General features: G+C 43.5%; 2 protein-coding genes across 2 annotated transcripts; one reads left to right on the top strand and one right to left on the bottom strand.

Annotated features, from left to right (window-relative positions):
• On the top strand, positions 1–25,480 carry LOC110509841 (3'-5' RNA helicase YTHDC2). The gene is made up of 32 exons (XM_036967431.1): positions 1–142; positions 730–901; positions 1,005–1,095; positions 1,305–1,501; positions 1,676–1,878; positions 4,638–4,804; positions 4,899–5,001; positions 8,956–9,112; positions 9,364–9,471; positions 9,573–9,727; positions 11,804–11,939; positions 13,202–13,328; positions 13,430–13,495; positions 13,591–13,769; positions 13,908–14,004; positions 14,369–14,456; positions 14,903–14,983; positions 17,695–17,777; positions 17,909–18,014; positions 18,161–18,280; positions 18,460–18,732; positions 18,935–19,061; positions 19,478–19,686; positions 19,945–20,140; positions 21,728–21,834; positions 22,009–22,128; positions 22,258–22,469; positions 23,056–23,233; positions 23,353–23,559; positions 23,632–23,814; positions 24,232–24,316; positions 24,585–25,480. The coding sequence occupies exons 2-31, from the start codon at positions 736–738 to the stop codon at positions 24,313–24,315; spliced, it is 4,326 nt and encodes a 1,441-aa protein (XP_036823326.1). The 5' UTR covers positions 1–142; positions 730–735; the 3' UTR covers position 24,316; positions 24,585–25,480.
• Positions 25,481–26,016: 536 nt separating this feature from the next.
• Positions 26,017–27,714, bottom strand: LOC100301660 (vasotocin-neurophysin VT 1). The gene is made up of 3 exons (XM_021590976.2): positions 27,346–27,714; positions 26,608–26,809; positions 26,017–26,459 (listed from the first exon to the last, which is right to left on the bottom strand). Exons 1-3 carry the CDS (start codon positions 27,463–27,465, stop codon positions 26,320–26,322), a joined length of 462 nt encoding a protein of 153 aa, XP_021446651.1. The 5' UTR covers positions 27,466–27,714; the 3' UTR covers positions 26,017–26,319.
• Positions 27,715–27,939: the final 225 nt, after the last annotated feature.

Below are 27,939 nucleotides of genomic sequence, written 5' to 3'. Positions count from 1 at the left end.
TCCATTGGTGTTTTCCATCTCTTCTAAAGTATCTCTGATCATGCACCTCTAGTGGTGATTTATCTGAATCTCATGAAGTCGGTCAGCGTTTACAAACTACTGGATTAGACGAACAGAGGCGCACGAGCGGGATCTGACATCGGTATTAGCTAGTTAAAACGTTACCTAGCTATATGTGAAACATTGTATCTATGACATGCATGTATAATTAACTCAAGGATGGATAAAGTTCAATGACACGTTAGCTAGCTTAATTCCGCTAGCTAGTTAGTTAGCAACCTGGCTAACGATAGCTAGCTACCGGTAACGTTACTGGGTTAGCTAACATTAGTTTTTGCTTGCAGATAATATAGCTAGCTATCTTTCTGAGTTACTAACGAGTTTGCTAAGGTGGCTAACAAAATCAACACATGTCATTAGTTCGCTTTTTACTCAAAGATTTGCTAAAAGTAATGTATGGCTCACACTGTCAGTCAGCCTCTGGTGAAAGCTATGGCTAGCTAACTAAGTTATGTCCGAGTTTATGAATAACTAACGTTAGGTAGAGGAGAGTCAGTCAGAAGTAGTTAACAGTGAATATTTGCCAGCATCTGGCCACTTGCATGGTAGCTCATCCCTTTTGTCTCTAGTTAGCTAGTCCAAGTAACTAAAATGTGACCGTCATCTAGGGAGATTGCGGGTTGGTTGCTTATTAGCTAGCTACATCTTAATAACACTTGTGTTCTACAGTGCATCATGTCACGTCCTAGTAATGCCTCACCCAAACCTGCCATGGGCAAATCAAAACACTCTGGTGGTGGGGGGCCCAGGGGCAAAGGGCTGAAAGACATACGCATCGACGAAGAAGTTAAGATTGCTGTGAACATCTCCCTTGAGAGGTTTCAGTACAGTGAGCAAAAAGGTAACATAAAATGTTCATTCTACTCATGTGATGAAGTGGTGATTCAAGGAGACATTTGGATTATGTGATGTAGTATACTACATTAGTTCTTTTGATTTTACAGAAATGGAGTTCCCTTCCTCCCTGTCTAGTACTGAGAGAGCCTTCATCCATCGCTTTGCACAGTCCCTTGGATATATCTCTAAAAGCAGAGGGTAAGCAATACAACTTGACATCAGTTGTCAGAGCCCGTAGTCTTAGGTCAACCTTGGATACTCCTGTTTTAAAAGCAGTACTTGAATAGAAAAGTTTGTGTATCCCTCCTCAATATTGTACTGGAAATGTAACTCCCTAAAAGCATCCATCAGGTTTACTAAAGTGTGCTGTGCTTCAAGTCTAACATCCTTATTTCATTCATTTTCAGAAAAGGATCAAGCCGGACCCTCACTATCAGAAAGAAGGATGGCTCGGAGACGGCCCAGTCCATCATGACTTTCAACCTTTCTCACAATTCCAAGCACGCTGTGCGGAGCCTGCTGCAGAGGTTCCCCATCACCAACAAGGAGCGCACAGACCTACTGCCTCGCACTGAGAGGGGCTTGTCTGTGGCCATTGAGGCTGGTGAGTGGTAGTTATATTTCAGGGTTAATAATACATTGATGTCAATGGGAGTCCTTGTCAACCTTTGTTTTTAATAACAATGTACTGATGAATGAATAAATGATCTATCTGTTAAAATGTGTTGACAATTCAAAGTTTTAACATTCCTCTGCCCCTCTTTTTTTTCTCCACCAGAGAGCAGCCGTGACAAGAACAGGACCAGTGGGCGGCTCAACAACGGCATTCCCCAGGTGCCCCAGAAGAGGGGCCCATCTGAACTGGACTTCTTCCGCAGCTCACTTCCTGTGTACGAGCGCCAGGAGGAGATCGTCCAGGTCATCAAAGACAACCGTGTTGTCCTAGTGGTGGGGGAGACCGGCTCTGGAAAAACTACACAGGTGATGGGGAGAAACATTTTACATCACTGTCCACATAAAGTGCCATAAAGAATTCACGTCACTTGACTTTTTCAACATTTTGTTGTCTGAATTTAAAATAGATTTAGATTTTGTGTCACTGGCCTCCACACAGTGCCCCATAATGTTAAAGTGGAATTATGTTTAGATTATTATTTAATTTTTTTACAAATTAATAACAAATGAAAAGCTGAAATGTCCTTAGTCAATAAGTATTCAACCTCTTTGTTATGGTAAACAAAAATTTGTTCAGGAGTAAAAATGTGCATTATAAGTCACCATTAGTTGCATGAACTCAATCTGTGTGCAATAATAGTGTTTAACATGATTTTTGAATGACTACCTCATCTCTGTACGCCACACAATTATCTGTAAGGTCCCTCAGTCGAGCAGTGAAATTCAAACCGATTCAACCTCAAAGACCAAGGTTTTTCAGTGCCTCGCAAAGAAGGGCACCTATTGGTAGATGGGTAAAAAAATATATAACTGACATTAAATGTCCTTTTGATCATGGTGAAGTTATTAATTACACTTTGGATGGTGTATCAATACACCCGGTCACTACAAAGATACAGGTGTCCTTAACTCAATTGCCGGAGAGGAAGGAAACCGCTCAGGGATTTCACCATGAGGCCAATGTCTTTAAAACATTTACTGAGTTTAAATGCTATGATAGGAAAAAACTGAGGAAATTATAGTTACTTCCCAATACTAACCTAATTGAGACAGAAGGAAGCCTGAACAATATTAAAAAATATTCCAAAACATGCATCCTGTTTGCAACAAGGCACTAAAGTAATACAGCAAAAATATTTTACAAAGCAGTTCACTTTTTGTCCTGAATACAAAGTGTTATGTTTGGGGCAAATCCAATACAACACATTGCTGAGTACCACTCAATATATTTTCAAGCATAGTGATTCCTGTATCATGTTATGGGTATGCTTGTAATCGTTAAGGACTGGGGTGGTTTTCAGGATAAAAAATCAACAGAATGGAGTTATGCACAGGCAAAATCTTAGAGGAAAACCTGGTTCAGTCTACTTTCCACCAGACACTGCAAGATAAATTCACCTTACAAAATAACAATAACCTAAAACACAAGGCCTAATCTACACTGGAGTTGCTTACCAAGAAGTTTGTGAATGTTCCTGAGTGGCTGAGTTCTGACTTAAATCTATGGCAAGACCTGAAAATGGTTGTCTAGCAATGATCAACAACTCATTTGACAGAGTTTGAAGAATTTTCAAAAGAATAATGGGCACACCCCTGAGTCAATACATGTTAGAACCACCTTTCACAGCGATTACAGCTGTGAGTCATAATGGGTAAGTCTGTACAATATTTTCACATTTTCAAAAAAAAAAAAAATCATACTCTGTCAAGTTGGTTGCTGATCATTGCTAGACAGACATTTAAGTCTTGTCAGAGATTTTCAAGCATTCAATGTCGTCTTGGTAAGCAACTCCAGTGTATATTTATATTATATATATATTTATATAATTTATATTTATATATATATTTATTTGTATTCTGTACAGGCTTCCTTCTTTTCACTCTGTCATTTAGGTTAGCGTTGTGGAGTACCTACAATGTTGTTGTTCTGTTCTCAGTTTTCTCCTATCACAGCCATTAAACTCATACAAAGTGTAATATTAAACATTTTGAAAAGTTTTTTTATATATTTTTTTACCTCTTCTCCCCAATTTCATGGTATCCAATTTGTAGTTATGGTCTTGTCCCAACGCTGCGACTCCCATACGGACTCGGGAGAGGCGAAGGTCGAGAACAGTGAGTCCTCCGAAACACAACCCATCCAAGCCACACTGCTTCTTGAAACAATGCCCACTTAACCCGGAAGCCAGCCGCACCAATGTGTCGGAGGAAACACTGTACACCTGGCGACCGTGTCAGCGTGCAGTGCACCCGGCCCGCCACAGGAATCACTAGTGTGTGATGGGACAAGGACATCCCTGTCAGCCAAACCCTCCCCTAACGACGCTGGGTCGATTGTGTGGCTCCCCATGGGTCTCCCGGTCAGCTGCGACGGAGCCTGGACTCAAACCCAGAATCTCTAGTGGCACAGCTAACACTGCGATGCAGTTTCTTAGACCACTGCGCCACTCGGGAGGCAATTCATATTTTCACCATGCTCAAAGGGATATTCAATGTCTGCTTTGTATTTATTTTTAACCATCTACCAATAGGTGCCCTTCTTTGCGAGACATTGGAAAATCTCTCTGGTCTTTGTGGTTGAATGTGTTTGAAATTCACTGTTTGACTGAGGGACCTTAGTTATCTGTATGTCATATGTATGTATGGGGTGCAAAGTTGAGGTAGTCTTTCAAAAATAATGTTTATCACTATTGCACATAAGTTGCATGGACTCACTCTGACTTGTTAAGCACATTTTTACTGCTTAACTTAACTTGCCATAACAAAGGGATTGGATACTTATTGACTTGAGACATTTCAGCCTTTCGTTTGTAATTCATTTGTAACATTTTCTAAAAACGTAATTCCGCTGACATTATGGGATATTGTGTGTAGGTCAGTGGACACAAAATCGAAAATGTAATCAAATTTGAGTTCAGGCTGTAACACAACAGCATTTGGGAAAAGTAAAGTGTGAATACTTTCTGAAGGCACTGTATAGCCTACAAAGGCATTGCATTGGTATGATAAGGTATTGCATTTGTAAATAGAGTTCCTGATCATCTAGAAATGTTTTGCCATTCCAGATCCCACAGTTCCTCCTGGACGACTGCAGCCGAAATGGGATCCCCTGTCGGATCTTCTGCACACAGCCCCGGCGTCTGGCAGCCATCGCTGTGGCAGAGCGGGTTGCTGCGGAGAGAGGGGAGAGCATCGGTCAGACCATTGGCTACCAGATCCGCCTGGAGAGCAGGTAGGAGCAAAGAGATGGAGTGAGGGAGGCACTGTCTCTGTTTACTTTGGCTGAGTTACTGTGAGGAAATTAATGACTCTGGTTGACCCTTTAGAGTTTCTCCTAAGACGCTGCTGACCTTCTGCACAAGCGGAGTCCTGCTGAGAACACTGATGGCCGGAGACACCACAATGTCCACTGTTACTCACGTCATTGTGGTGAGTACAAGTTATTGTTGCCCTTTTGTTGTCGTTCACTGCCTTGACTGTATGCATGCCCGCAATTTGAGGTCAAAGTACACTGGTATGAAAGACTACCCAAAAAAATACGCAAAAATAAGCTTCCAGTTGGCACATTGTGGTTTTTGACACAACCGGATCTGAGCCTATCAGATGACTTGGGCAAGGAGAAAAAATCTCTAGCTCTCCGCTCTGGCCCGCCGCCATAGTTGTAGTACTAAACTCAGCAAAAAAAGAAGCGTCCTCTCACTGTCAACTGTGTTTATTTTCAGCAAACTTAACATGTGTAAATATTTGTATGAACATAACAATATTCAACAACTGAGACACAAACTGAACAAGTTCCACAGACATGTGACTAACAGAAATTGAATAATGTGTCCCTGAACAAAGGGGGGTCAAAATCAAAAGTAACAGTCGGTATCTGGCGTGGCCTCCAGCTGCATTAAGTACTGCAGTGCATCTCTTCCTCATGGACTGCACCAGATTTGCCAGTTCTTACTGTGAGATGTTACTCCCCTCTTCCACCAAGGCACCTGCAGGGGCCCGGGCATTTCTGTGGGGAATGGCCCTAGCCCTCACCCTCCGATCCAACAGGTCCCAGTAGTGCTCAATGGGATTGAGATCCGGGCTCTTCGCTGGCCATTTTAGAACACTGACATTCCTGTCTTGCAGGAAATCACGCACAGAACAAGCAGTATGGCTGGTGGCTTTGTCATGCTGGAGGGTCATGTCAGGATGAGCCTGCAGGAAGGGTACCAAATGAGGGAGGAGGATATCTTCCCTGTAACGCACAGCGTTGAGATTGCCTGCAATGACAACAAGCTCAGTCCGATGATGCTGTGACACACCGCCCCAGACCATGCCGGACCCTCCACCTCCAAATCGATCCCGTTACAGAGTACAGGCCTCGGTGTAACGCTCATTCCTTCGACGATAAACGCAATTCCGGCCATCACCCCTGATGAGACAAAACCGCGACTCGTCAGTGAAGAGCACTTTTTGCCAGTCTTGTCTGGTCCAGCGACGGTGGGTTTGTGCCCATAGCTGACGTTGTTGCCGGTGATGTCTGGTGAGGTCTTGCCTTACAACAGGCCTACAAGCCCTCAGTCCAGCTTCTCTCAGCCTATTGCGGACAGTCTGAGCACTGATGGAGGGATTGTGCGTTCCTGGTGTAACTCGGGTGATTGTTGTTGCCATCCTGTACCTGTCCCGCAGGTGTGATGTTCGGATGTACCGATCCTGTGCAGGTGTTGTTACACGTGGTCTGCCAATGCGAGGACGATCAGCTGTCCGTCCTGTCTCCCTGTAGCGCTGTCTTAGGCATCTCCCAGTACGGACATTGCAATTCATTGCCCTGGCCACATCTGCAGTCCTCATGCCTCCTTGCAGCATGCCTAAGACACATTCACGCAGATGAGCAGGGACCCTGGGCATCTTTCTTTTGGTGTTTTTCAGAGTCAGTAGAAAGGCCTCTTTAGTGTCCTAAGTTTTCATAACTGTGACCTTAATTGCCTACCGTCTGTAAGCTGTTAGTGTCTTAACGACCCTTCCACAGGTGCATGTTCATTAATTGTTTAGGTTTCATTGACCAGGCATGGGGAAACAGTGTTTAAACCCTTTACAATGAAGATCTGTGAAGTTATTTGGATTTTTACGAATTATCTTTGAAAGACTGAAAAGGGGACGTTTCTTTTCCTCCCTGGACGGCAGCTCTCCTCTTTGTCTGTTGATGCATCTGGAAAATGTATTTGGCAAACAGTTCGTTCTCCATTTTTTTTCCTACCCTTTTTCAGTGTTAGTCAAGCACATTTTGTTGAAGGTAGTTAGCTACAGTGTTTAGTAAATTAAGTGAGGACACTTTCTTGCCCGCACATCCTTTGATCTCCACAACCGTAGTAGGCGCACGCACATTGACGAGCAAGGTAACATTAGTTGTGTTGCGGTAGTTCAGTGCACTTCGCTATGTGGATGGAAACTGACATGGCAGACAGAGCTATTCCGCTAATACCATCCTTCACAGAAAGTTATGTTAGACTGTTAAAGATTAGTATGGCTATGTTAATAAATCTCATATAGCTGTCTGTCAACAGTAGGCTGCTAATGATGTGATAGTAGTCAGTTTACCAATGACAAGGCATGCTGAATGAATGGTAGCCGAGTAGTCAGACCCAACTAGATGGATGAGGTCAGGAATGGAGATCTGAAACAAGCTCATATAGGCCTAGTCCAGTTGTTTCATATTCCAAATATCCTACAGTAAGCAAGACTACTACATTGCATCCAGTAATTGAATTAAGCATTTTCTCCCCAAGCAAAATTAAGCCCGTTCACATTTTCTATCCACATAAAGACACCTATTAAATAGAATTTAGAGCTTGTAGGAAGGGCATTTCACTGTATTTGTGCAAGTGACACTAAAACTTGAAACTATAATCATTACAGACCACCTCAATTTCCTTTAGGATCAGGCACAAGACTTCTGTGTTGGCAACAATTGCAGTTACAGGTTTTTCAAAAATGCTTCAACTTCCTGAGTGACGAAATGACTGACCAGCCCCGGACCTCCCCCCTACCAACCATAGTCCTACATCAGCAACACCTTATCAGAAAATCCTAAGGATAGCCCTGATTTGTAAATTTAAACATATATTTCTAGTTAGCTACTGAGGGCAGCCAATTACATTTACATTTGAGTCATTTAGCAGATACTCTTATCCAGAGTGACTTACAGTTAGTGCATTCATCTTAAAATAGATATGTGGGACAACCACCTGTCGTAGTAAGTACATTTTCCCTCAAAGTAGCTATCAGTAAATTCAGAGCTAGTAAGGAGGGGGAAAGAAAGTCAAGTGTGATTGTTTGTTCACGAAATACAATTTATTTGGTCTGAGTGCTCTGGGATTATTTAACATACTCTTTGAAGAGGTGGGGTTTCAGATGTTTTTAGAAGATGGGATGGGACTCTGCTCTCCTAGCTTCAGGTGGAAGCTGGTTCCACCATTGGGGTGCCAGGGTAGAGAAGAGCTTGGACTGGGCTGAACGGGAGCTGCGTTCCCAAAGGGGTAGGAGGGCCAAGAAACCAGAGGTGGCAGAACAGAGTACTTAGGTTGGGCTGTAGGTTTTGAGCATAACCTGAAGGTAGGGAGGGGCATTACCTCTTGCTGCACCGTAGGCAAGTACCATTGTCTTGTAGTACCAAGTACCCATAACAGTCTATAGCTTACCATTCCTACAAAGGCAGTCTTCTGCCAACATCATTATTAGGCAAACAAAACAAATGCCTACGATTTGAGCAGTGTGGGTGTAACACGCACACCGCTGTGCTGAAGTGGTACTCATAAAAATGATTTAAAGTTGTCAGGTCTGCCACAGATAAAACATTGAGCCAGATGTTTCACCGGATGTATAAATCTGAAGCATCTGGTTGGCATTTCCTCTCACCACCAAATATGGTGATGAGGAAGTCCAGTGTGAAAAGATGGAGCGAGATGGATTTTGGCCGACATTAAGCACATTTTGTCATCAATGAAACATTTTGATCTCCAATATAGTTTTTTTGTTCCCAAAACAAATCTGTTATGAACAGAATGGACTAAGTTTTGTAGACTACTCTTTGCCAAAGTTTTAAAAAATTATATTGTTTAGGAGTCCAAGGGTGAATTTAGCTATTGCACACACGCACTTCACAGAGTAGGTATTCACTAACAGAAATATTAAAGCGCATGCTAGAACACGCTAATAAGATCTCGCTAGTTTGTGCTTGGCTCTGCCCACCTCCTTACTTGTTCTACCCACTATGATTAATTTTCTCCCATTGGAAACGACAGGTGGTGGTCGATCTTGGGTTAGTTATAAAAATCTCTGGGTCTGGTGCGTGAAATCATGTCAATGACTGAATCCTGTTGCACTTCCAACCTCTTATCCAATCAGGATGAGGTTCACGAGCGGGATGGTCTGAGTGACTTCCTGCTGACCAAGATGAGGGACATGCTCCAGACGATGCCTAATCTGAAGCTCATCCTGTCCAGTGCTGCCCTGGACGTGGAGCTGTTCCTCCGCTACTTTGGCTCCTGTCCTGTCATCCACAGTAAGTCATGTGTTTGGATAGACCACCTACAGAGACGAGAGTGTAGAAATCACTACAGAATCACTTAATCTATTCATTTGAAATTGGGACGGGGATTCACCAGTGAAACCGTTACCTGCAAAAGCCAGGTAATTGCAGGGGAAGACCTCTGTATGGAAGGGGCTAGTGCTTTTTTGACTGGTCCTGCCAGCACTGATTTGTTAAGTGAAATGAATCAAAATTAGAAATTATGAATGTATGCTTTTATCTAGTCAAAGGAAGACCATTTGAGGTGAAGCAACTTTTCCTGGAAGACATCTTGAGGACAACAGGCTATTCAAACAAAGACATGAGGAAATACAAAAAGGAGATCCAGAGGGGTAACTACCAACCATTGGTCATTCATTGTTTCTTTGATTTCCGCTTTGATGTCCAGTGTCTCCCAGAATTAATGAGTGTATGTGTGTGTCGTCCCTGGCAGAGGAAAAGCAACAGATGTCTTTGACAGAGTGGTGTAAAGTGCGTGAGGGTGGCTCCCGCCAGGAGCCCCAGAGGGAGAAGACCACCTCGGCCTCCTGTGTCCTTCAGGAGAACGACCTGCTGGACGATGGAGGGGACAGTGTTTTCACCCAGCTGGTGAGAACAAGTGGATATGGGCCATTCTCATTTCTCAATATCCATGTTTTCTAGGGATGTGTGTCTTTCCCTTTAAGACAATTCGATGCGTATCTAGATACGTGGGCTCTGATACGATACAGGAACAATACATTTAAGTTTCAAACTATTCGGTTTGATTAGAGGAACGAATCCGTGTGTTACAATTCAATGCACTAACATTTGTTCCGTAAACACATTCATTTTCCATTCTAAATGTAAAATCTGCTGCTGAATGGAGCTCATGCGCTGCACCTCTCTGAGCTTGGGCCTCTCTGAGCTTGGGCCTCTCTGAGCTTGGGCCTCTCTGAGCTTGGGCCTCTCTGAGCTTTCTGATTAAAAGTGTAAGAGCTACTAATGTATCAATATTTATCTTTAAAAAATAGCTATGAGATAGCCAATTAATATAAATATATAGTGTGAAGGAAAAGTTAAGCTTAATGACAATTGTGTTAGACAGCTGTACTGTGTGCTTTAAAGCTATTATCCAAGTTGAAGCTTTGAGGTCCAGAGTTGAGTTTGAGGGGTTTTGACAACTCAGGAGTGAGCTCGTTTTGGCTAGATGTGATACATCTTATGTCAAATTTGACTTTTCTTTGCGGGTTAGGAGAACATACGCAGCAAGTTAGGATAATTATGTTAAGGTTAGCAAAAGGGTTAGGGTTAGCTAAAATAAAATATTTTAATATTTCATCTGACTAAAGTTGTATCCCTTCTAGCCATGAGTGAGTTTCTCTTATCCTTTCTTCTTGTCCTTGTTATGAAATTATCAACTTTACCTTGTACATCTAAAAATGACTATGTGTATTGAAGATTTCAAATAAAACTACCTACCTACTATTGCTGATGGTTAACCTGAACAATCAAAATACATTTGAATGTAAGCCCTGATCATGTATAGCCAGATAAAATGTATAGCACATTTGCTAAAAAATAACCTAGAAAATTACTTTCTTTGTCATTCAACTAATAAAGCATAATATTGCGCAAGCCATTTTACCAAGGTGACTCGCAGATGTGCCAGATAAGGAGTAACATGCTGCTCGTGTCACGTGCGCGAGTGCTGCAAAATAAATGTACATATGTTATTCAATCATTGCACCCACTCTGCTCACTCGCGTCAACGAGCATCTGCGTAGCCAGGTGCTGCAAGTCCCGCCTCTCCTATCTCCTCATTGGTTTTTAGGAGCATATACCCACGTGGGTGATTTGAAAGATGAACTGAGGTCCACACTCCAGTTCAGTTGGTAGTGGTAATGCTCTTTAAAGTTGGTTGCCAACCGCCATGTAAAGTTCAAAGAAGAATAAGAAGCCTCAAGGAGGAGAGATTACTAGAAACAAACTTTCACCCTTTTATCTGTGGATTAATTGTCAGGGTAGAGGACCTTGTGCATGTCAGGTAAAATAACTACCTGATGTTTATATCCCAGGACAAATTAGCTAGCTAAATTGGCATACATGTTTAATGCTTTTTGACCTGTCCCCAAATGAATATAGTTGGTTCAGAGTTCGTTTTGATATTTCAACCTGCGTGTCCTGATCACGTCTGGTGTGGGTGGACAAAATCAACATGCTCGTAATGGCACAGGCACGCAAGCGGTCTGGTCAGCAAAGCCTACCTCTCCTTGGTCAACGCGCAAAGCTGCACACAACATATATTGCCTCGGGTTGTTAAGCAATCAAAATTATTAAATTACTTGTAGATCAATGACTGTCAACACAATTACATGCTTGCTTTGACACTAAAGATGAGGTATTTTTGGAAGGTAGAAAGTAATTTTGAGAAAATAAATTTAGTGAACCAGCGATTTGTAACGTTTAAATCGATTTCCTGACCGATGCATGCTACATTACATCCTTAATGATTTTGATGTTATTTTCTCCCAGTTGCTTCAGTTATTTTCAGCATTTATTCTGTATGCATCAAAGTGATACCACTACTTATTTTCTGATTATTCACTCTTTACTTCACCAACGTCACAGAGGGTATATTTGCTGGTTCTTACTAAAAGTGGCACTGGGTTTGCTATTAGTTTGATACAGGGTGTCTTGTTCCAGAATGAGAAAGATGTGGCATCATTGGACCCGTGGCTGCTGAAGGAGATGGATGCCTGCATCTCAGACATCTTCCTCAACCAGGACGCTGACGCCTTCGTCCAGCTCTTCAATCTCATCCTGAGTGAGAACGTCAGCGGTAAGCTGGGTTTTGTGTGCATCTTTAATTATGTGCCACAGTTTATTCTTGTATCTACACTACATTACCAAAAGTATGTGGACACCGGCTTGTTGAACATCTCATTCCAAAATCGTTGGCATTTTGCTGCTATAACAGCCCCCACTCTTCTGGGAAGGCTTTCCACTAGAGGTTGAAACATTGCTGTGGGACTTCATTCCATTCAGCAACGAGCATTAGTGAGGTCGGGCACAGTCGGCGTTCCAATTCATCCCAAGGAATTCGATGGGAATGTGGTCAGGGCTCTGCAGGCCAGTCAAGTTCTTCCTCACCGATCTCGACAAATCATTTCTCTATGGATCTCGCTTTGTGCACAAAGGCATTGTCATGCTGAAACAGGAAAGGTTGTTTCCCAAACTGTTGCCACAAAGTTTAATCATCAAGAATGTCATTGTATGCTGGTAGCATCAAGATTTCCCTTCATTAGAACTTAGAAACCTAGACCGAACCATGAAAAACAGCCCCGACCATTATTCCTCCTCCACCAAACTTTACATTTGGCACTATGCATTAGGGCAGGTAGCGTTCTCCTGGCATTCGCCAAACCCAGATTGGTGAAGCATGATTCATCACTCTAGAGAACACGTTTCCACTGCTCCAGAGTCCAATGGCGGGCGAGCTTTACACCAGCCAACTCTTGGCATTGGGCTTGGTGATCTTAGGCTTGAGTGTGGCTGCTTGGCCATGGAAACCCATTTCATGAATGTCCCGACGAACAGTTATTGTGCTGACTTTGCTTCCAGAGGCAGTTTAGAACTCAGTAGTGAGTGTTGCAAATGAGGACAGACAATTTTTAAGTGCTTCAGCACTCGGTGTTCCCATTCTGTGAGTTTGTGTGGCCTACCACCTCACGGCTGAGCCGTTATTGCTCCTAGACGTTTCCACTTCGCAATAACAGTACTTACTGTTGACTGGGGAAATTTGACGAATTGACTTGTTGGAAAAGTGGCATCCTATGACAATGCCACGTTGAAAGTCACTGAGCTCCTCAGTAATGCCATTCTACTGACAATGTTTGTCTCTGGAGATTTCATTGCTTTGTGCTTGATTTTATACACCTGTCAGCAAATGATTTGAAGGGTTGTCCATATGCTTTTGTTTATATAGTGTCTTATTTGTGTAAAAAAATAATGACACCAATGTTATCAAAAATGTATATTTTTGAGAGTAATATTTTCAATAGTTATCAGCCAGATATGTCCTCCTCCCCTTCTGCTCCTCAGTGGACTACATGCACAGTGAAACGAGCGCCACTCCACTCATGGTGGCAGCAGGTCGAGGCTTCCTCAGTCAGATTGAGCAGCTTTTGAGTATGGGAGCCAGCGTCAGAATCAAGGCCTCCAATGGCTGGTACGGGTTTATTAAATAACTGTATAAATGCATCTTATTTTTAGTTGCTCTATAAACCATTACTAAGTCTGAAATCTTGATCAGTATTTGGTTTGTTTCAGGACTGCGCTGGACTGGGCCAAGCACTTCCAGCAGGCAGAAGTGGTGGACCTACTAGAATCCTACCTGTAAGATGACCATTTGTCATTATTATGAATGACTACATGGAAACCTTGGCGTTGTTTGTGGAGGATGATAACAGAAAGCCTCATTCCCTTGGTAGCTCATCCCTGGAGGCGGGGAAGCTGGACGAGTGGTCCCTGGTGCAGGCTGCCACCACAGAAATGAGCCCGGAGGACCAGGAGCTGCTCAAGGAATACCACCACAGCTTTGACGATGAGAGGGTGGACCTGGACCTCATCATGCACCTGCTACACAACATTTGCACCAGCTCAGAAGACGGTGAGAGATTCTCTTGTCTAGTGACTACTGGATGTCTTTTATTTTTTTACTTTTCAAAATGTTTGATACAAAGTGTCAGTGCCAATTTCCCTTGCTTGTATAGAATGACAAGTTTATTTTAAATATTTTCCATGTCAGGTGCGGTTTTGATCTTCCTCCCCGGATACGATGAGATAGTGGGTCTGAGGGACCGTATCCTGTACGACGATAAAAGATTCACAGACCACTCTCAAAGGTACCGTCAGTTAAATGACTGGCAAGAGCAATGTGTCACTCTCAACAGTTCATAATTGGGCCATCGGTATTTCAACATAGCTCTTGTCTATTTATGTCAATTATTCTGTACATCAATCTGTTTTTTTTGTTTTTTTTACATGCTGTTACTCCATGTTCCTGCTTATGCAACCCAAATGTTGATTTACACCGAACACATTTGCAAGTCAGATTAGTAAACCTCACTAAATTTACAAAAATGGCCAAATAGACCTATTTTTACAAGAAATATGGATTATTTGTAGGAGACGACGAAGAGATTTTTTTGTTTATTTGTCCTGTGTGAACCACATCTAGAACCTCAGATCTGTGTTGTTTCTCCATAGGTACCAGGTCTTTACACTCCACTCCAACATGCAGACCTCGGATCAGAAGAAAGTGCTGAGGAACACTCCAGCTGGTATCCGGAAAATAGTGAGTGTATTTTTAGGTCTACTGTGCTGGCTAACCCACCAAAGATGAGTTTGACCACAAAGTGTTCCTTAAAGCGACAGTCAGCAGTAGAAACAATAACAAAGCGTACTCCCTGCCTCTGTTTCTGTAAAAAGCTGAGGGATGGTTCTGGAGAAATGTAACCACTCTCAAATTCATAGTTATGATATCAAAATTATAGTTTTAATCATGTTTTGAAGCTATATAGTGTTTGTTTACAAACACAGTAAAATAAGCTTATATTTTGGGTTCTGATGGGGTATGAGACTTGAACTAAGCTCATGAGGCAGTTATATTCTCAGTCAATGGTAAATATCAATTTATATGTAAAACATTTTTGTTGCAACTGCTGATTGCCCCTGTAAACCAAAATACCATTCAACCACAGCTTCTTGTTCAGAAATCAAGTCTTTTCCTCTCTTCCTCAGATTCTCTCCACTAACATCGCAGAGACGAGTATCACTGTCAACGATGTCGTATTTGTCATTGACGCAGGAAAAGTAAAAGAGGTTTGAAAACAAGTCTACTGCACACATTTTACATTGGCATTTGTCATTTAGCAGACACTCATATCCAGAGTGACTTAGTTAGTGCTTTCATCTGAAGATGGCTAGATGGGCCAATCACATATCACAGTCCTAGTAAGTACATTTTTGCGAGGGGGGGTGATATTATTTAAGATGCTCTTTTGAAGAGGTATGGTTTCAGATATTTTCCGAAAATGGGCAGAGACTCTGCTGTCCTAGTTTCAGGGGGAAGCTGGTTCCACCATTGGAGTGCCAGGAAAGAGAAGAGCTTGGAGAGAGACCATGTGAGGACAGGACGGAACCGATTGACTTGGTGTATGAAGAGGAGAGGGCCTAGAACCGAGCCCTGGGGGACACCAGTAGTGGGAGTATGTGTTGCAGACACATCCTCTCCACGTCACCTGGTAGCAGCGGCCTGCTAGGTAGGATGCAATCCAAAAGTGTGCAGAGCCTTTAGACGTCCAGCGCTGAGATGGATGGCGAAGAGGATTGGATGGTTCACGGTGTCGAAGGCAGCGGATAGATCTAGGAGGATGAGAAGAAAGGAGAGACAGTCAGCTTTGGCAGTGCAGAGAGCCTCCATGACACAGAGAAGAGTAGTCTCGGATGTGTCACCCGTTTTGAAGCCTGACTGGTTAGGGTAAAAAAAATTGTTCTGATAGCGAGTGTGTTTTGGAAAGAAAAAAAAGGGAGTCTGTAGTTTGATGTTAGAGGCCTCGAGGGTTGCTTTCTTGAAGAGGGGAGTGATTGGCCATTTTGAAGTCCGAGAGGATGCAGCCAATCGTCAGGGATGAGTTGATGAGGAATGGGAAAAGGTCTCCAGAGATGGTCTGGAGGAGGGGATGGGGTCAAACGGGCAGGTTGTCCAGTGGCCTGACCTCACTAGTTGCCAGATTTAATCTGGAGAGAGAGTGGAGAAAGAGGTTAAGGCGTAGGGTAGTTCTGTGGGACCAGCGGAGTCAATAGGCTGAGCGAATGTCGTCAACCTTTTCACAGTGGTTGACAAAATTGTCCGCTGAGAGGGGGTGGAGGAATAACGAGGGAGGAGAACTTGGTAAAGAGTTTCCTGGGGTTAGAGACAGAAACTTAACATTTTGAGTGGTAGAAAGTGGCTTTAGCAGCGGATACAGAGGAACAGAAGGTAGAGAGGAGGGAGTGAGGATGATAGGTCCTCCGGAAGTGCCAGTAGGCATGTTCTGTAAGGTCGCAATTAGTCACTCAGCCACGGCGCGGGAGGGGACAAGAGGAAGAAGTATTTAACAGAAGGGAGAGACGATAACATTGATGAGGAGAGAGTAGTGGGAGAGCGTCTCCAACGTAATCAAGACAAAAGAGGTGATTGTGGACTACAGGAAAAGTAGGAGTGACTACGTCCCCGTTCTCATCGACAGGGCTGTAGTGGATCAGGTTGAGAGCTTCAAGTTCCTTGGCGTCCACATCAACAACAAACTAACATGGTCCAAGCACACCAAGACAGTCGTGAAGAGGGCACGACAAAACCTATTCAGGAGACTGAAAAGATTTGGCATGGATCCTCAGATCCTCAAAAGATTCTACTGTTGCACCATCTAAAGCATCCTGACGGGTTGCATCACTGCCTGGTATGGCAACTTCTCGGCCTCCGACCACAAGGCACTACAGAGGGTAGTGTGTATGGCCCAGTACATGCCCAACTGCAGTGCGTTTATCACATTTTAGACAGTTTAACTTAATAGTTATAAGAAATCTAGCTGGCAAATATTTTTGTTGAATTCCATACTGTAATTAGATTACCTGGGGCATGCTGCACAACAATAAGTGACTCCAGGATCCAGTCTCTCATTGTTGTGTGCTGGTGGTGTGTATATATAATGCCTTCGGAAAGTATTCAGACCCCTTGACTTTTTCCACAATTTGTTAGGTTACAGCCTTATTCTAAAATATATTATTTATTTTTTTCTCATCAATTTACACACAATACCCCATAATGACAAAGCAAAAAAACGGATTTTAGATGTATTAAAAATGGAAATATGACATTTATATACATATTCAGACCTTTTACTCAGTACTTTGTTGAAGCACCTTTGGCAGGGATTACAGCCTCGATTCTTCTTGGGTATAACTCTACAAGATGGCACACCTGTATTTGGGGAGTTTCTCCCGTTCTATTTGATCGGGTTTAAGTCCGGGCTCTGGCTGGGCCACTAAAGGACATTCAGATCCTGAAACCACTCATGCGTTGTCTTGGCTGTGTGCTGTTGGAAGGTGAACCTTCACACCAGTCTGAGGTCCTGAGTGCTCTGGAGCAGGTTTTCATCAACGATCTCTCTCTGTACTTTGCTCCATTCATCTTTCTCTCGATCCTGACTAGTCTCCCAGTCCCTGCCACTGAAAAATATCCGCACAGCATGGAGCCAGATTTCCTCCAGAGATGAGGCTTGGCATTCAGGCCAAAGAGTTCAATCTTGGATTCATCAGTCTGACAGTCCTTTAGGTGCCTTTTGGCAAACTCCAAGTGGGCTGTCACGCCTCCCTGGCGGAGTACGGCACGCCTCCCTGGCGGAGTACGGCACGCCTCCCTGGCGGAGTACGGCACGCCTCCCTGGCGGAGTACGCTCCCTGATCACGGAGTACGCTCCCTGATCACGGAGTACGGCACGCCTCCGTGACAGAATAGCAAATCTGATACGTGATTTGTTTCACTATCACAGAAGTCCTTTGATGCCCTGAACCATGTGACCATGCTGAAGATGGTGTGGATCTCCAAGGCCAGCTCTCTGCAGAGGAAGGGCAGGTGAGGCACAGTGTACATCTGAGCCCTACCACAGAGGCACTCTATAGACATATCATAAGGGAGTATCATCTCTTATGAAGCCTCATAATGTCTTAAGCCCCCTCTTGAATGAGTCTTGTGTTGTTTGACAGAGCTGGACGTTGCCGACCAGGGATCTGCTTCCACCTCTTCAGTCGTCTCCGCTTTAACAACATGCTGGAGTACCAGGTGCCCCAGCTACTGAGGATGCCTCTGCAGGTACACACACTTCAAGCAGAATGTATGAAGCATACTTTATACAGATAAAGTTATTATAAACCCTTGCATGCAAGCATACCCCTCACACACTCATAAGGCAGTGTTAATCGTGGTAGTAACTCCTCCCATTTCTCTCTCTCTTTCAGGAACTCTGTCTCCACACCAAGCTGTTGGCCCCAATCACCTGTTCCATCGCTGAATTCCTGTCCAAAGCACCCGAACCACCCCCCATCCTCATTGTAAAAAACGCGGTGCAGATGCTCAAGGTAAAATGTATTTTTTGTTTTGAACCAATCATGACCTGAATAATATTTTATCTTCTGTCCTTTATCATTGACTATTTTTGTTATGGAGGTGGAGGGCATCAGTTCTTGGCACTGTGACTCTACATAATGACCATAGATAGAACACAACACTAACCATTAAATTGATCCCCCATCCATAGACCATAGACGCCATGGACCCGTGGGAGGACCTGACGGAGCTGGGCTACCACCTGGCTGACCTGCCTGTGGAGCCCCACCTGGGAAAGATGGTGTTATGTGCCGTGGTGCTCAAGTGCCTAGACCCCATCTTGACCATCGCCTGCACGCTGGCCCATCGCGACCCCTTTGTGCTGCCCTCCCAGGCCTCTCAGAAGAGGGCATCCATGCTGTGCCGGAAGCGCTTTACTGCAGGGACATTCAGCGACCATATGGCCCTGCTCCGAGCCTTCCAGGTAACGGGGGGAATTTGGGGTTTAATGAAAAAACTCTTGTCAAATTGCTGTTGAGATGTTTAGAGCTAAATGTTTTTCATTTAGCTAAATGCTTGTTTTTCATCAAGCTAAATGCTTGATTTGACTGCACAAATCGGAATGAAAAAAACACTGTCCAAGCGACATGTTCCTAACTACATCTCACCTGCTGTGTTGTATGTAGGCTTGGCAGAAGGCCCGCACAGATGGCTGGGAAAGGTCCTTCTGTGAGAAGAACTTCCTGTCCCAGGCTACCATGGAGATCATCATAGGGATGAGGACCCAGCTGCTAGGACAGCTCCGAGCCATAGGTCAGCCTTATCTATCTTGTTGTATGCTCTCCTTCTCAGTAATACAGTGGTTCTGAGGGCTCAGGTGGAGCATGGGGGACCAAGGTTGTTTGTATACCGAATGTATTAATTTGACTGTAAGTGGTGTTGGATAAAGACTAATGCTTTATTGAAGCCCACACAACCTCCAACTGACCTTCTGTGAAATGAATAGCCTTGTGAGTCATCCACATGTCTTGGTGCCCACCATGTCCTGTGCCCCACCCCCACACACAGCACCACTGCGACTCATATCCTGTGGAATTTTCCTTTGTCCCTCCCACCTCCCCCCTACACTCTCTCACACACAGCACCACCACGGCTCCCTCGAAGGACAGCTCCCTCACAGAACATTTTTCAGAAAGAAAAATATTTTCCATTGTGTATTCCACCACCAGGCTTTGTGCGGGCACGGGGCGGCGGGGACATCCGTGATGTGAACCTGAACTCTGAGAACTGGTCAGTGGTGAAGGCAGCCCTGGTGGCCGGAATGTACCCCAACCTGATCCATGTGGACCGTGAGAGCTGTTCTCTGTCTGGGGCCAAGGAGAAGAGGGTCCGCTTCCACCCCACCTCCATCCTCAGCCAGCCACAGCCCCACAAGAAGGTAGCTAGCACACATCCTATCTTCACCTACTTGACTGACTTCTTATTTAACTCCTAGTGGAGCAAAGGGTCTTCTTCAGTGAACCCTGTTTAGTGCAGTTTTCTTAAGATAGGAAGCACCTATCTTCATCTTATTTTATTTTTTTACTGTATGCTTACATTTAGTCCAAACCATATATACTCAAACCTTATAAACCCAAACCAACCCTGACTCAAAGCAACAAACTTAAAACATGTTTGTACTTCCTTCATCTCGTAGATCCCCCCAGCCAATGGTCAGGTGGCAGCCGTCCAGTCCCTGCCCACCGATTGGTTGATCTATGACGAGATGACGCGAGCCCATAGGATAGCCAGCATCCGCTGCTGCTCTGTGGTCTCCCCCATAACCATAGCCATCTTCGGGGGCTGTGCCAAACTGCCCAGCACAGCCCTACAAGAACCTGCTGTTCAGAAAGGTAGGGTTATCTAACTGAAGGAAACATCCTTTGCTACACGTTGTGAATTAAATTTAAGAATTAAGGTACTCAAGTTTTGCTTGTATTTGTAATACACTTAAAGGGATAGTTCATCCAAATTTCAAAATTATATATTGCTTTCCTTACCCTGTAACCGGTCTATGGACAAGGTATGACAGAAATCCATGCTTTGGTTTTGTTTCCCTGGCACTGTTTTCACATGCTAATGTTTTAGCATTTGTGGCACAAATCCCAAAAACCTCTTAAGGATCTGACCCCTTTTTTTTTTTTAATTGCAAAAAATGACATGCCCAAATCTAACTGCCTGTAGCTCAGAACCTGAAGCAAGGATATGCATATTCTTGATACCATTTAAATGGAAACACTTTGAAGTTTGTGGAAATGTGAAATTAGTGTAGGATAATATAACACATTAGATCTGGTAAAAGATAATACAAAGAAAAAAACATGCGTTTGGTACCATCTTTGAAATACGAGAAAGGCCATAACGTATTATTCCAGCCCAGGTGCAATTTAGATTTTGGCCACTAGATGGCAGCAGTGTGTGCGAAGTTTTACACTAATCCAATGAACCATTGCATATATGTTCAAAATGTTGTATCAAGACTGCCCAAATGTGCCTATTTAGTTTATTAATACATTTTCAAGTTCATAATTGTGCACTCTCCTTAAACAATAGCATGGCATTCTTTCACTGTAATAGCTACTGTAAATTGGACAGTGTAGTTAGATTAACAAGAATTTAAGCTTTCTGCCCATATCAGATATGTCTATGTCCTGGGGAAAAAATGTGTTACTTACAACCTCATGCTATTCACAATGGCCTACTTAACTCAACCGACCTGCAGGGGGGGACACTGATCCCGTAGAGGTTTTAAGTAAGGGGACCGATTTTAGCATTTTTCACGCATCATGTTGTAAACATCTATAAGTGACTTTGTTGAGCTTCACAATAAATTTTAGATACTTTCGGATGATTTGGACATGTGCGAGAAATGCTAATGGCGGTCCCATGACTTGAATGGGATTTGTGCCACAAATGTAAAAACATTAGCATGTGGAAACCGTGCCAGAGAAACTAAACCAAAGCATGGATTGCTGTCATACCCTGTCCATAGACTGCTTGCAAGGTAAGGAAACCAATGTGTCATGACTGCTCCAAAGAGACTTGTAGATAGGGCTGGGTAGTATATCGTGAATACCAGTGGATTTTTACAATATTGTCTATAATGATAGCTTCATCCAGTGCTAAATAAATGACTTTTCTGTCAGTTTTGTCCTCGTTTGGTTGTGTATAAAATAATCATTGGAGAAAGCCTTTAAAACCACTAAGAATCCATTTTTTGCCATCCTATGGTCAAGCACTACTCTTTAATATATTTAGAACTTTTATTCAGAAGCATAAAATACTGTTGAATACTGTCAAACATGAGAAAAATGTTGTGATATTATATTTTGGCTGTATCGCCCAGTCCTACTTGTAGATATCACTCTCTGCCTGTATGGTCACTAGATGATGTGTATTCTGTAAACAACAAAACCTAACCTCCTATGTGCCTGCTGTAGATGATGTGGTGAATGAGAGCAGTGACAGTGAGATTGAGGATCGCTCCACAGCCAACCTGGCTCAGATGAAGATCGATGAGTGGCTCAACTTCAAACTGGACAAAGAGGTGAGGATCAAGGTTGGTTATTTTGCAGTGCTAATATACTCAACGTGCCCTTCAAGCAATACAACTTGGCATTTTAAACAGCAGTTTGCATTTAGTGTTTATTATATTCTTAGCTGTATAACCCACTCTCTCCTCCCTCCCTAATTTCCTCCCTCCCATCCTTCTGTCTGTCAGATGGTGGGTCTGGTGTTCCAGCTGAGGCAGAAGTGGCACGGTTTATTCCTGAGGAGGATCCGCTCCCCCTCCAAGCCCTGGTCCCAGCTGGATGAGGCCACCATACGGGCCCTGGTGTCGGTCAGTTCTACACTCTGGCTTAAATTATGAAAGAAATGCTGGAAATGCCTGTTGTTAGCTGTCAAGCCTGTTGTTAGCTGTCAAGCCTGTTAGCTGTCACTGACCCATCCATCCTCATCCTGTCTCCAGGTGCTGGGGGCTGAGGATCAGACTGCAGGGCTGCAGCAGCCCACAGGGATTGGCCAGAGGCCCCGGCCCATGTCCTCTGAGGAGCTCCCCCAGACCTCCTCCTGGAGGAACGCCAACAGCAGGAGAACCTCCGGCCCCACAGCCAGCCCTGACATCCCGGAGCTCCCTGACGAACCCCTCATCCCCGCCCCCTCACACACAGCCACAGACAGGTGAGGAGAGGGGTTTAGATGTGTCAGTATGGGAAATGGACCAACTATGATCAAATGTTTTATCTCAGTATTTACAGTACAATGCCTTATAGCAGGGGTCGGCAACAGGCAGCCCGCAGACCAAAACTGGCCTGCAAGGTGTGTGTGTGTGTATGTATGTGTATATATATATATATATATATATTTGGGGGGGGGGGGCATAAAAATAAATCACAAGGAGTTCAACAAAGAAGTTGTTTCATTTAGGAAATCTGTTCCCAAGAATAAATAAAAAAAGTATGTAATCTAGGTATGAATGTAATCAATGTAATGTAATCTAGGTATGAAATGATTGTACAATCAATGAAAATAACAATCTCTTTGGGCTTAGTTGTAGTCAATTTGCAGTGTACAAATTATTATACTTATGTTCCGGCTTCCCGACCATCTGCTCCAACAAGAATCCGCCCGTGGCTGAGTCTAGTTTCCTACCCCTGCCTTATAGGTTAGCGAAGGCAATATCAACCTGTTAATTACATTTTTTGATCTATGTCCAGTTCCAGGCCAGTCCTCTAACCCCTCAGACCATCCACCCCTCTTCCTCCAGGTCCTCAAGACTCTCCCCTGCCTCGGCCCTCCTGCACCCCAAAGCCCCCCATGGCAGCAGGGACAGGGGCTCCAGGCGCCCCACAGACGACCACTCCTCCACCCCCAAGTCTCCTGAATCGGCTTCACTCGGCTTCCCCAGCCCCTGTCCCAGCCCCTCCCCCACCTCATCAGGAAAGGTACACAAATAACCAATATCATTATTAATATAGGTTTGTCTCCAGCAATGGTTAAAGTCCTTTATCCCAGTGTGTAAATCTAAATATATCATAGTTTCTCAACTCAATGTCTCCCTCAGTGCTCCAAGTCTCCGTCCCCGAGGCCAGGCGTTGCACTGGTGCGTTACTTCATCATGAAGAGCAGCAACCTGAGGAACATTGACATCTCCCAGCAGAAAGGAATCTGGTCCACCACACCCAGCAACGAGCTCAAACTCAACAGAGCCTTCCTGGAGAGCAGCCTTGTCTTCTTGGTCTTCTCTGTGCAGGGCTCCGGACACTTCCAGGTGTGTGTGTGTGTGTGTAAGTGAGAGTAAATGGAGAATGGCAGGCTGTAACATGTCATTTTTGTGCCTCAGGGCTATGCACGGATGACGTCGGTCATTGGACAGGAGCGCTGTCAGGACTGGGGCTCCACAGGGCTGGGGGGGGTCTTCAGTGTGGAGTGGACCAGGAAGGAGAGCCTGCCCTTCCAGTGTACCCACCAGCTGCTCAACCCCTGGAACGACAACAAGAAGGTGCAGATCAGCAGAGACGGACAGGTGGGTTACCTGACTAACATCAATACAGCCACAACATTTCCAAAGACTAGGACCAATATAATCCAATGAACAAACAGATATGTTACACAGCTAATATGGTCAGAATGACCTCAGACTACTGTTAAGATGTGGGTTCAAGATGATCCCACTATCAGAGAACAATATTGTCAACAAAGAAGATTCAAAAGTTGAAGACTCATTAAACCATCTTGCCAAAACACACCCACTAAAATGCCCTGCAAGACATCAAGTGAGATGACTGGTTAATTTGTTGGGGAGGATGCACAACCAATATATTGCTAAATAGCTCATTTCCATCTATGGTGTGTATATTTCTATGACTGAAATGTAACTAATTTTGTTAGTTCATCTCACTCTCCTTCCTCACTTCTCCTCCCTCTCTGCTTCCTGGTGTAGGAGTTGGAGCCTCAGGCTGGAGGCCAGCTGCTGCAGCTGTGGGAGAGACTCAGGGAAACCACAGCAACCACAACAGCAACATGAGGTACAACAGGACCCATCTTTATCATCAGATAACCACAGGTTACACACAACGTGACTCCAGAAATAGAATTTGCACAGTGTTTAAGAAAATCTGACAAAATAACTGCTCACTCTTGGATAGTCCCATTTCTCATTTTACAATGCACCAAACTATGGTTTCATTTTACTGAGCCTTGACCTGTTCTTTTGCTATGTCCATTTGATTATTTTTCTTAAATACCATTACTTGTTGGCAATGTGGTCATTACATGTATTTTCTCCCTCTTTAGCCATGAGAGATTGCACTGACCTTCAGGACCTCACCACTTGACTTGGCTATGTGTCATTATAACAGATCGAAGAAAGCATTATAACAGATCGAGGGCTAGTTTTATTTCCTAAATGTGTTTTGAACCACCTCCACACACACTTGTTTGTCAGTGGTCCACAACCAGTTACCCAATGTGTTTGTATTTGGCAAAAAAATAGATTTGTTACTGAGATTCATGTTCTGAAGTTGTTAACCTTTTCAGATGCTATAATGTTATGTTTAAGAATATCTAAGTGCAGAAAGCTGTGTTAACATGAAGTGACCTCACGAGAAAAGTTTTGTTTTTAATATTCATTTCCTGGTGTTTTTTTAAGCAAATTATAACTTTGATGACGAGACTGACATCTACGCTAATTCCCAGTGACTACAGTGAAATGTAATGATGATGATTGGGACATTCAGTGAGGAATCGTGTTTTTTTTTTTTTTTCAATGCTTCTCACAGCACATGAGTTGCATGTACCATAGCACTCCATGTGTTGAATGGTAACATGTTTGAATGTGTGTCACTGCACAAGGTCGCTCAGACTGGAGCAACCATAATGTAACCTTGTACTGTAGCTAAGCTGTGCCTGGTGAGACCTTACTAGAGGTCATGTCTTTCTCTGTCAATGACCAAAATGTTTGTTTTTATTCATTTCAACGGATTTATGATCTTTTGTAAATGTATTTAAAGAAAAAAATAATTACTTTTATCCAGTTTTTGGATATATTTTTTTTTATCTCTGTTCATTTTAGCCCTGGTTCAGCAAGGGGTTAAATATTACGATTGACTGACAAGTCTCTTTTCGTTTGAGTTTTTTTTTATGGTTGTATTGTTGAAGTAGGAAATAGATATAAAGAATTTTTATCAATAGACTGTCAGCTTTTTAATACACCCACATTGCAGTATCACCTGAAAGGGAAAGTTCATCCTAAAATCAAAGATTATATGGTGCCAAATCTTAATAATAATTTGGTAGGTGCTTATATTTGTCCTATTTCACACATGTACAAGTGTGAATTGTAAATTTATTTTTTGCTTAGCCCAATCTCCCTGAGACACCCTCGGTGGGGTCACGGCCAGGGTCAACGGGGACCCTCAAGCAATTATTGTTAAGTGCCTTGCTCAAGGGCATATTAACAATGTTTCACCTTGTTGGCTCGGGGATTCGAACTAGCCATCTTTCGGTTACTGGCCCACCGCTCTAACTGGTAGGCTACCTGCTTGGTATTCCAGACTTGAATTAAAAAATGTGGTCCATAGGAATGCAAATCAATTAATACATTTACTTGAATTTAGACAGTTATTGTCACCAACCCTGACAAGAACCCCTTTGTTTTTGTGGTGAACAATCCCTATAAAGCTGCTGTTTGCCTGTTACTGTACCTCTCAGTAAGCCATAGGAAATACACATTTTAATAGTGCAAGAAAATATTTATTAACTACATATTTACATCCCTTCCACCCCAGTAGATTGTACAATGCATATTTGAGTTGAAGCATTAGAAATTACAACTTACTGAAGGCTACTGAGCACACAGTAAACATTCATGTAGAGCTGATACATTTCCCCCTTATGTAGCAAGCCTGCTCTCTACTTCTGCTGTGTGTCTGTGAATCTGTGTGAGGTTTGTTTTTGTAGTAGTGCATGTGAAATGGTGAATTTAAGCTCTATTCTGGGTGTGTTCAGGTGAGGGATGGGCAGTGGTTGGTTACTGAGGTCTCCCTCTGCTGGTGGCATGTAGGATCCGCAGCAGGTCTCCTGCCAAACCACCCATTAAGGCAGCGTTCTGTTTGCTGGGTGACTGACGTTTACTGTCTTCTAGGCAGTCTGGGTCTAGCACACAACTCTCTGTAAAAAAAAGTTCAATAGTATTATGACAAATGGATGATGCAAAAATATTTGGATTCAAGTAAGTGCACAAGTCACCTCCCATTAGTAAAACATTTTAGCAACTGTTTCAAAGCTCACCTTTCCATTTACTGACTAACTGTCTTACCTGAGTCACAGCAGACTCCGGATGCAGCACAGCTTCCCTCAGAGCCACACACTCTTCCTCCAGCCTCGCAGGGGGAGGGCAGGTAGTTCTCCTCCACGCAGCCAGCTGCCTCTGGCGAGCCCACGTAGCAGCCCATCCCCTCCCCACAGCAGATATTGGGGCCAAAGCAGCGGCCCCTGTCCCCGGGGCCACACGACATGCACTGGAAATCAAAGCATCCATTGTTAATTCCTGTGCTAATGGTAGAGTGGCCAGCAGACGGTGCCTTTTGGCCATTACGCACGACCATAGCGCATTGGAAACACGGCTACACAACACCTGAATGTATAATTCCCGCTGATTACTGCATTTGAGGTTGAAATGAATAACGTTAGTATCTAGCCTACTTTGAGCCATGATTTAATTTTGCAAGCATGAGCAAGGAGTCACATGAAGGACCATTATGTAGCCAAAATCATCCCTATTTTGCGCAATGAATGTGGCAGCATATAGGCTATCCACACGAAGCTGCTTTGATACTAATCTGACTATTATTTTATTTTCATAAATAGGCCTAACTGATTCGAATAAATAGGCTCCTTAATTCAAGCAATAGGTTATTTGCACCAATAAAGTTTCTTAAAACACCAAAGCACTCGTTACTGTAACTATAACGAACTACGAAATAAAAAAAAATAAACTTACTTGGGAACACATCAGTAACTTTACTTCCCATTTTAAATCGACGAATAAACTCACCTGTCGTGGAAGATCAGGAAAAGAGCGCTTCCCGCCTCGCGGACAGTTCTGGATGTAGCACGCGGAGGAGAGCGCGAGGAGCCCCAGGACCCACAGCAGTGGAAACGTAGAATATGACATCTTGTTCAGTCTGAACTGCTTCGTCCAATTGATACTGTCGGCTACAACTGAACTCTTTCAAAGGGCTCGGTTTTTCTTTTCGAATGTCTGCTAGGAACTTTCCGTTATTTATAGGGATCGTACCAATTGATAAAGCTTAAGCTTTGCGCCTACGTCATCACAACACTTTGCACCCCAATGGGACCACCCCCAATGTCCGATCTGATATTTGATGACTCAGCTTTCAAAATTAATCTCTCCCATTTGGATTATAAAAAGTATATTAGAATAGAGGAATGACACTGTTAGAATAGATGGATGAGACTGACCGTTTGATACCGTCTGTCTGTATACTTCAAGGAGTTGACGGGAGACTGCCCTTTACACCTGCCCACTGTCAGACCAAATGGATTTTGCCTTGAAATTATGTGATGCCATAGACATTCCAATAAGATGCATTACAAAGAAATGTAACCATTCAACTCCATATATTGC

The sequence above is a fragment of the Oncorhynchus mykiss genome, chromosome Y, assembly GCF_013265735.2.
Source record: "Oncorhynchus mykiss isolate Arlee chromosome Y, USDA_OmykA_1.1, whole genome shotgun sequence".
NCBI classification, from domain to species: Eukaryota; Metazoa; Chordata; class Actinopteri; order Salmoniformes; family Salmonidae; genus Oncorhynchus; species Oncorhynchus mykiss.
Note: the sequence above shows the minus strand (reverse complement) of the source record. Positions and strands in the feature narration are given on the sequence as shown.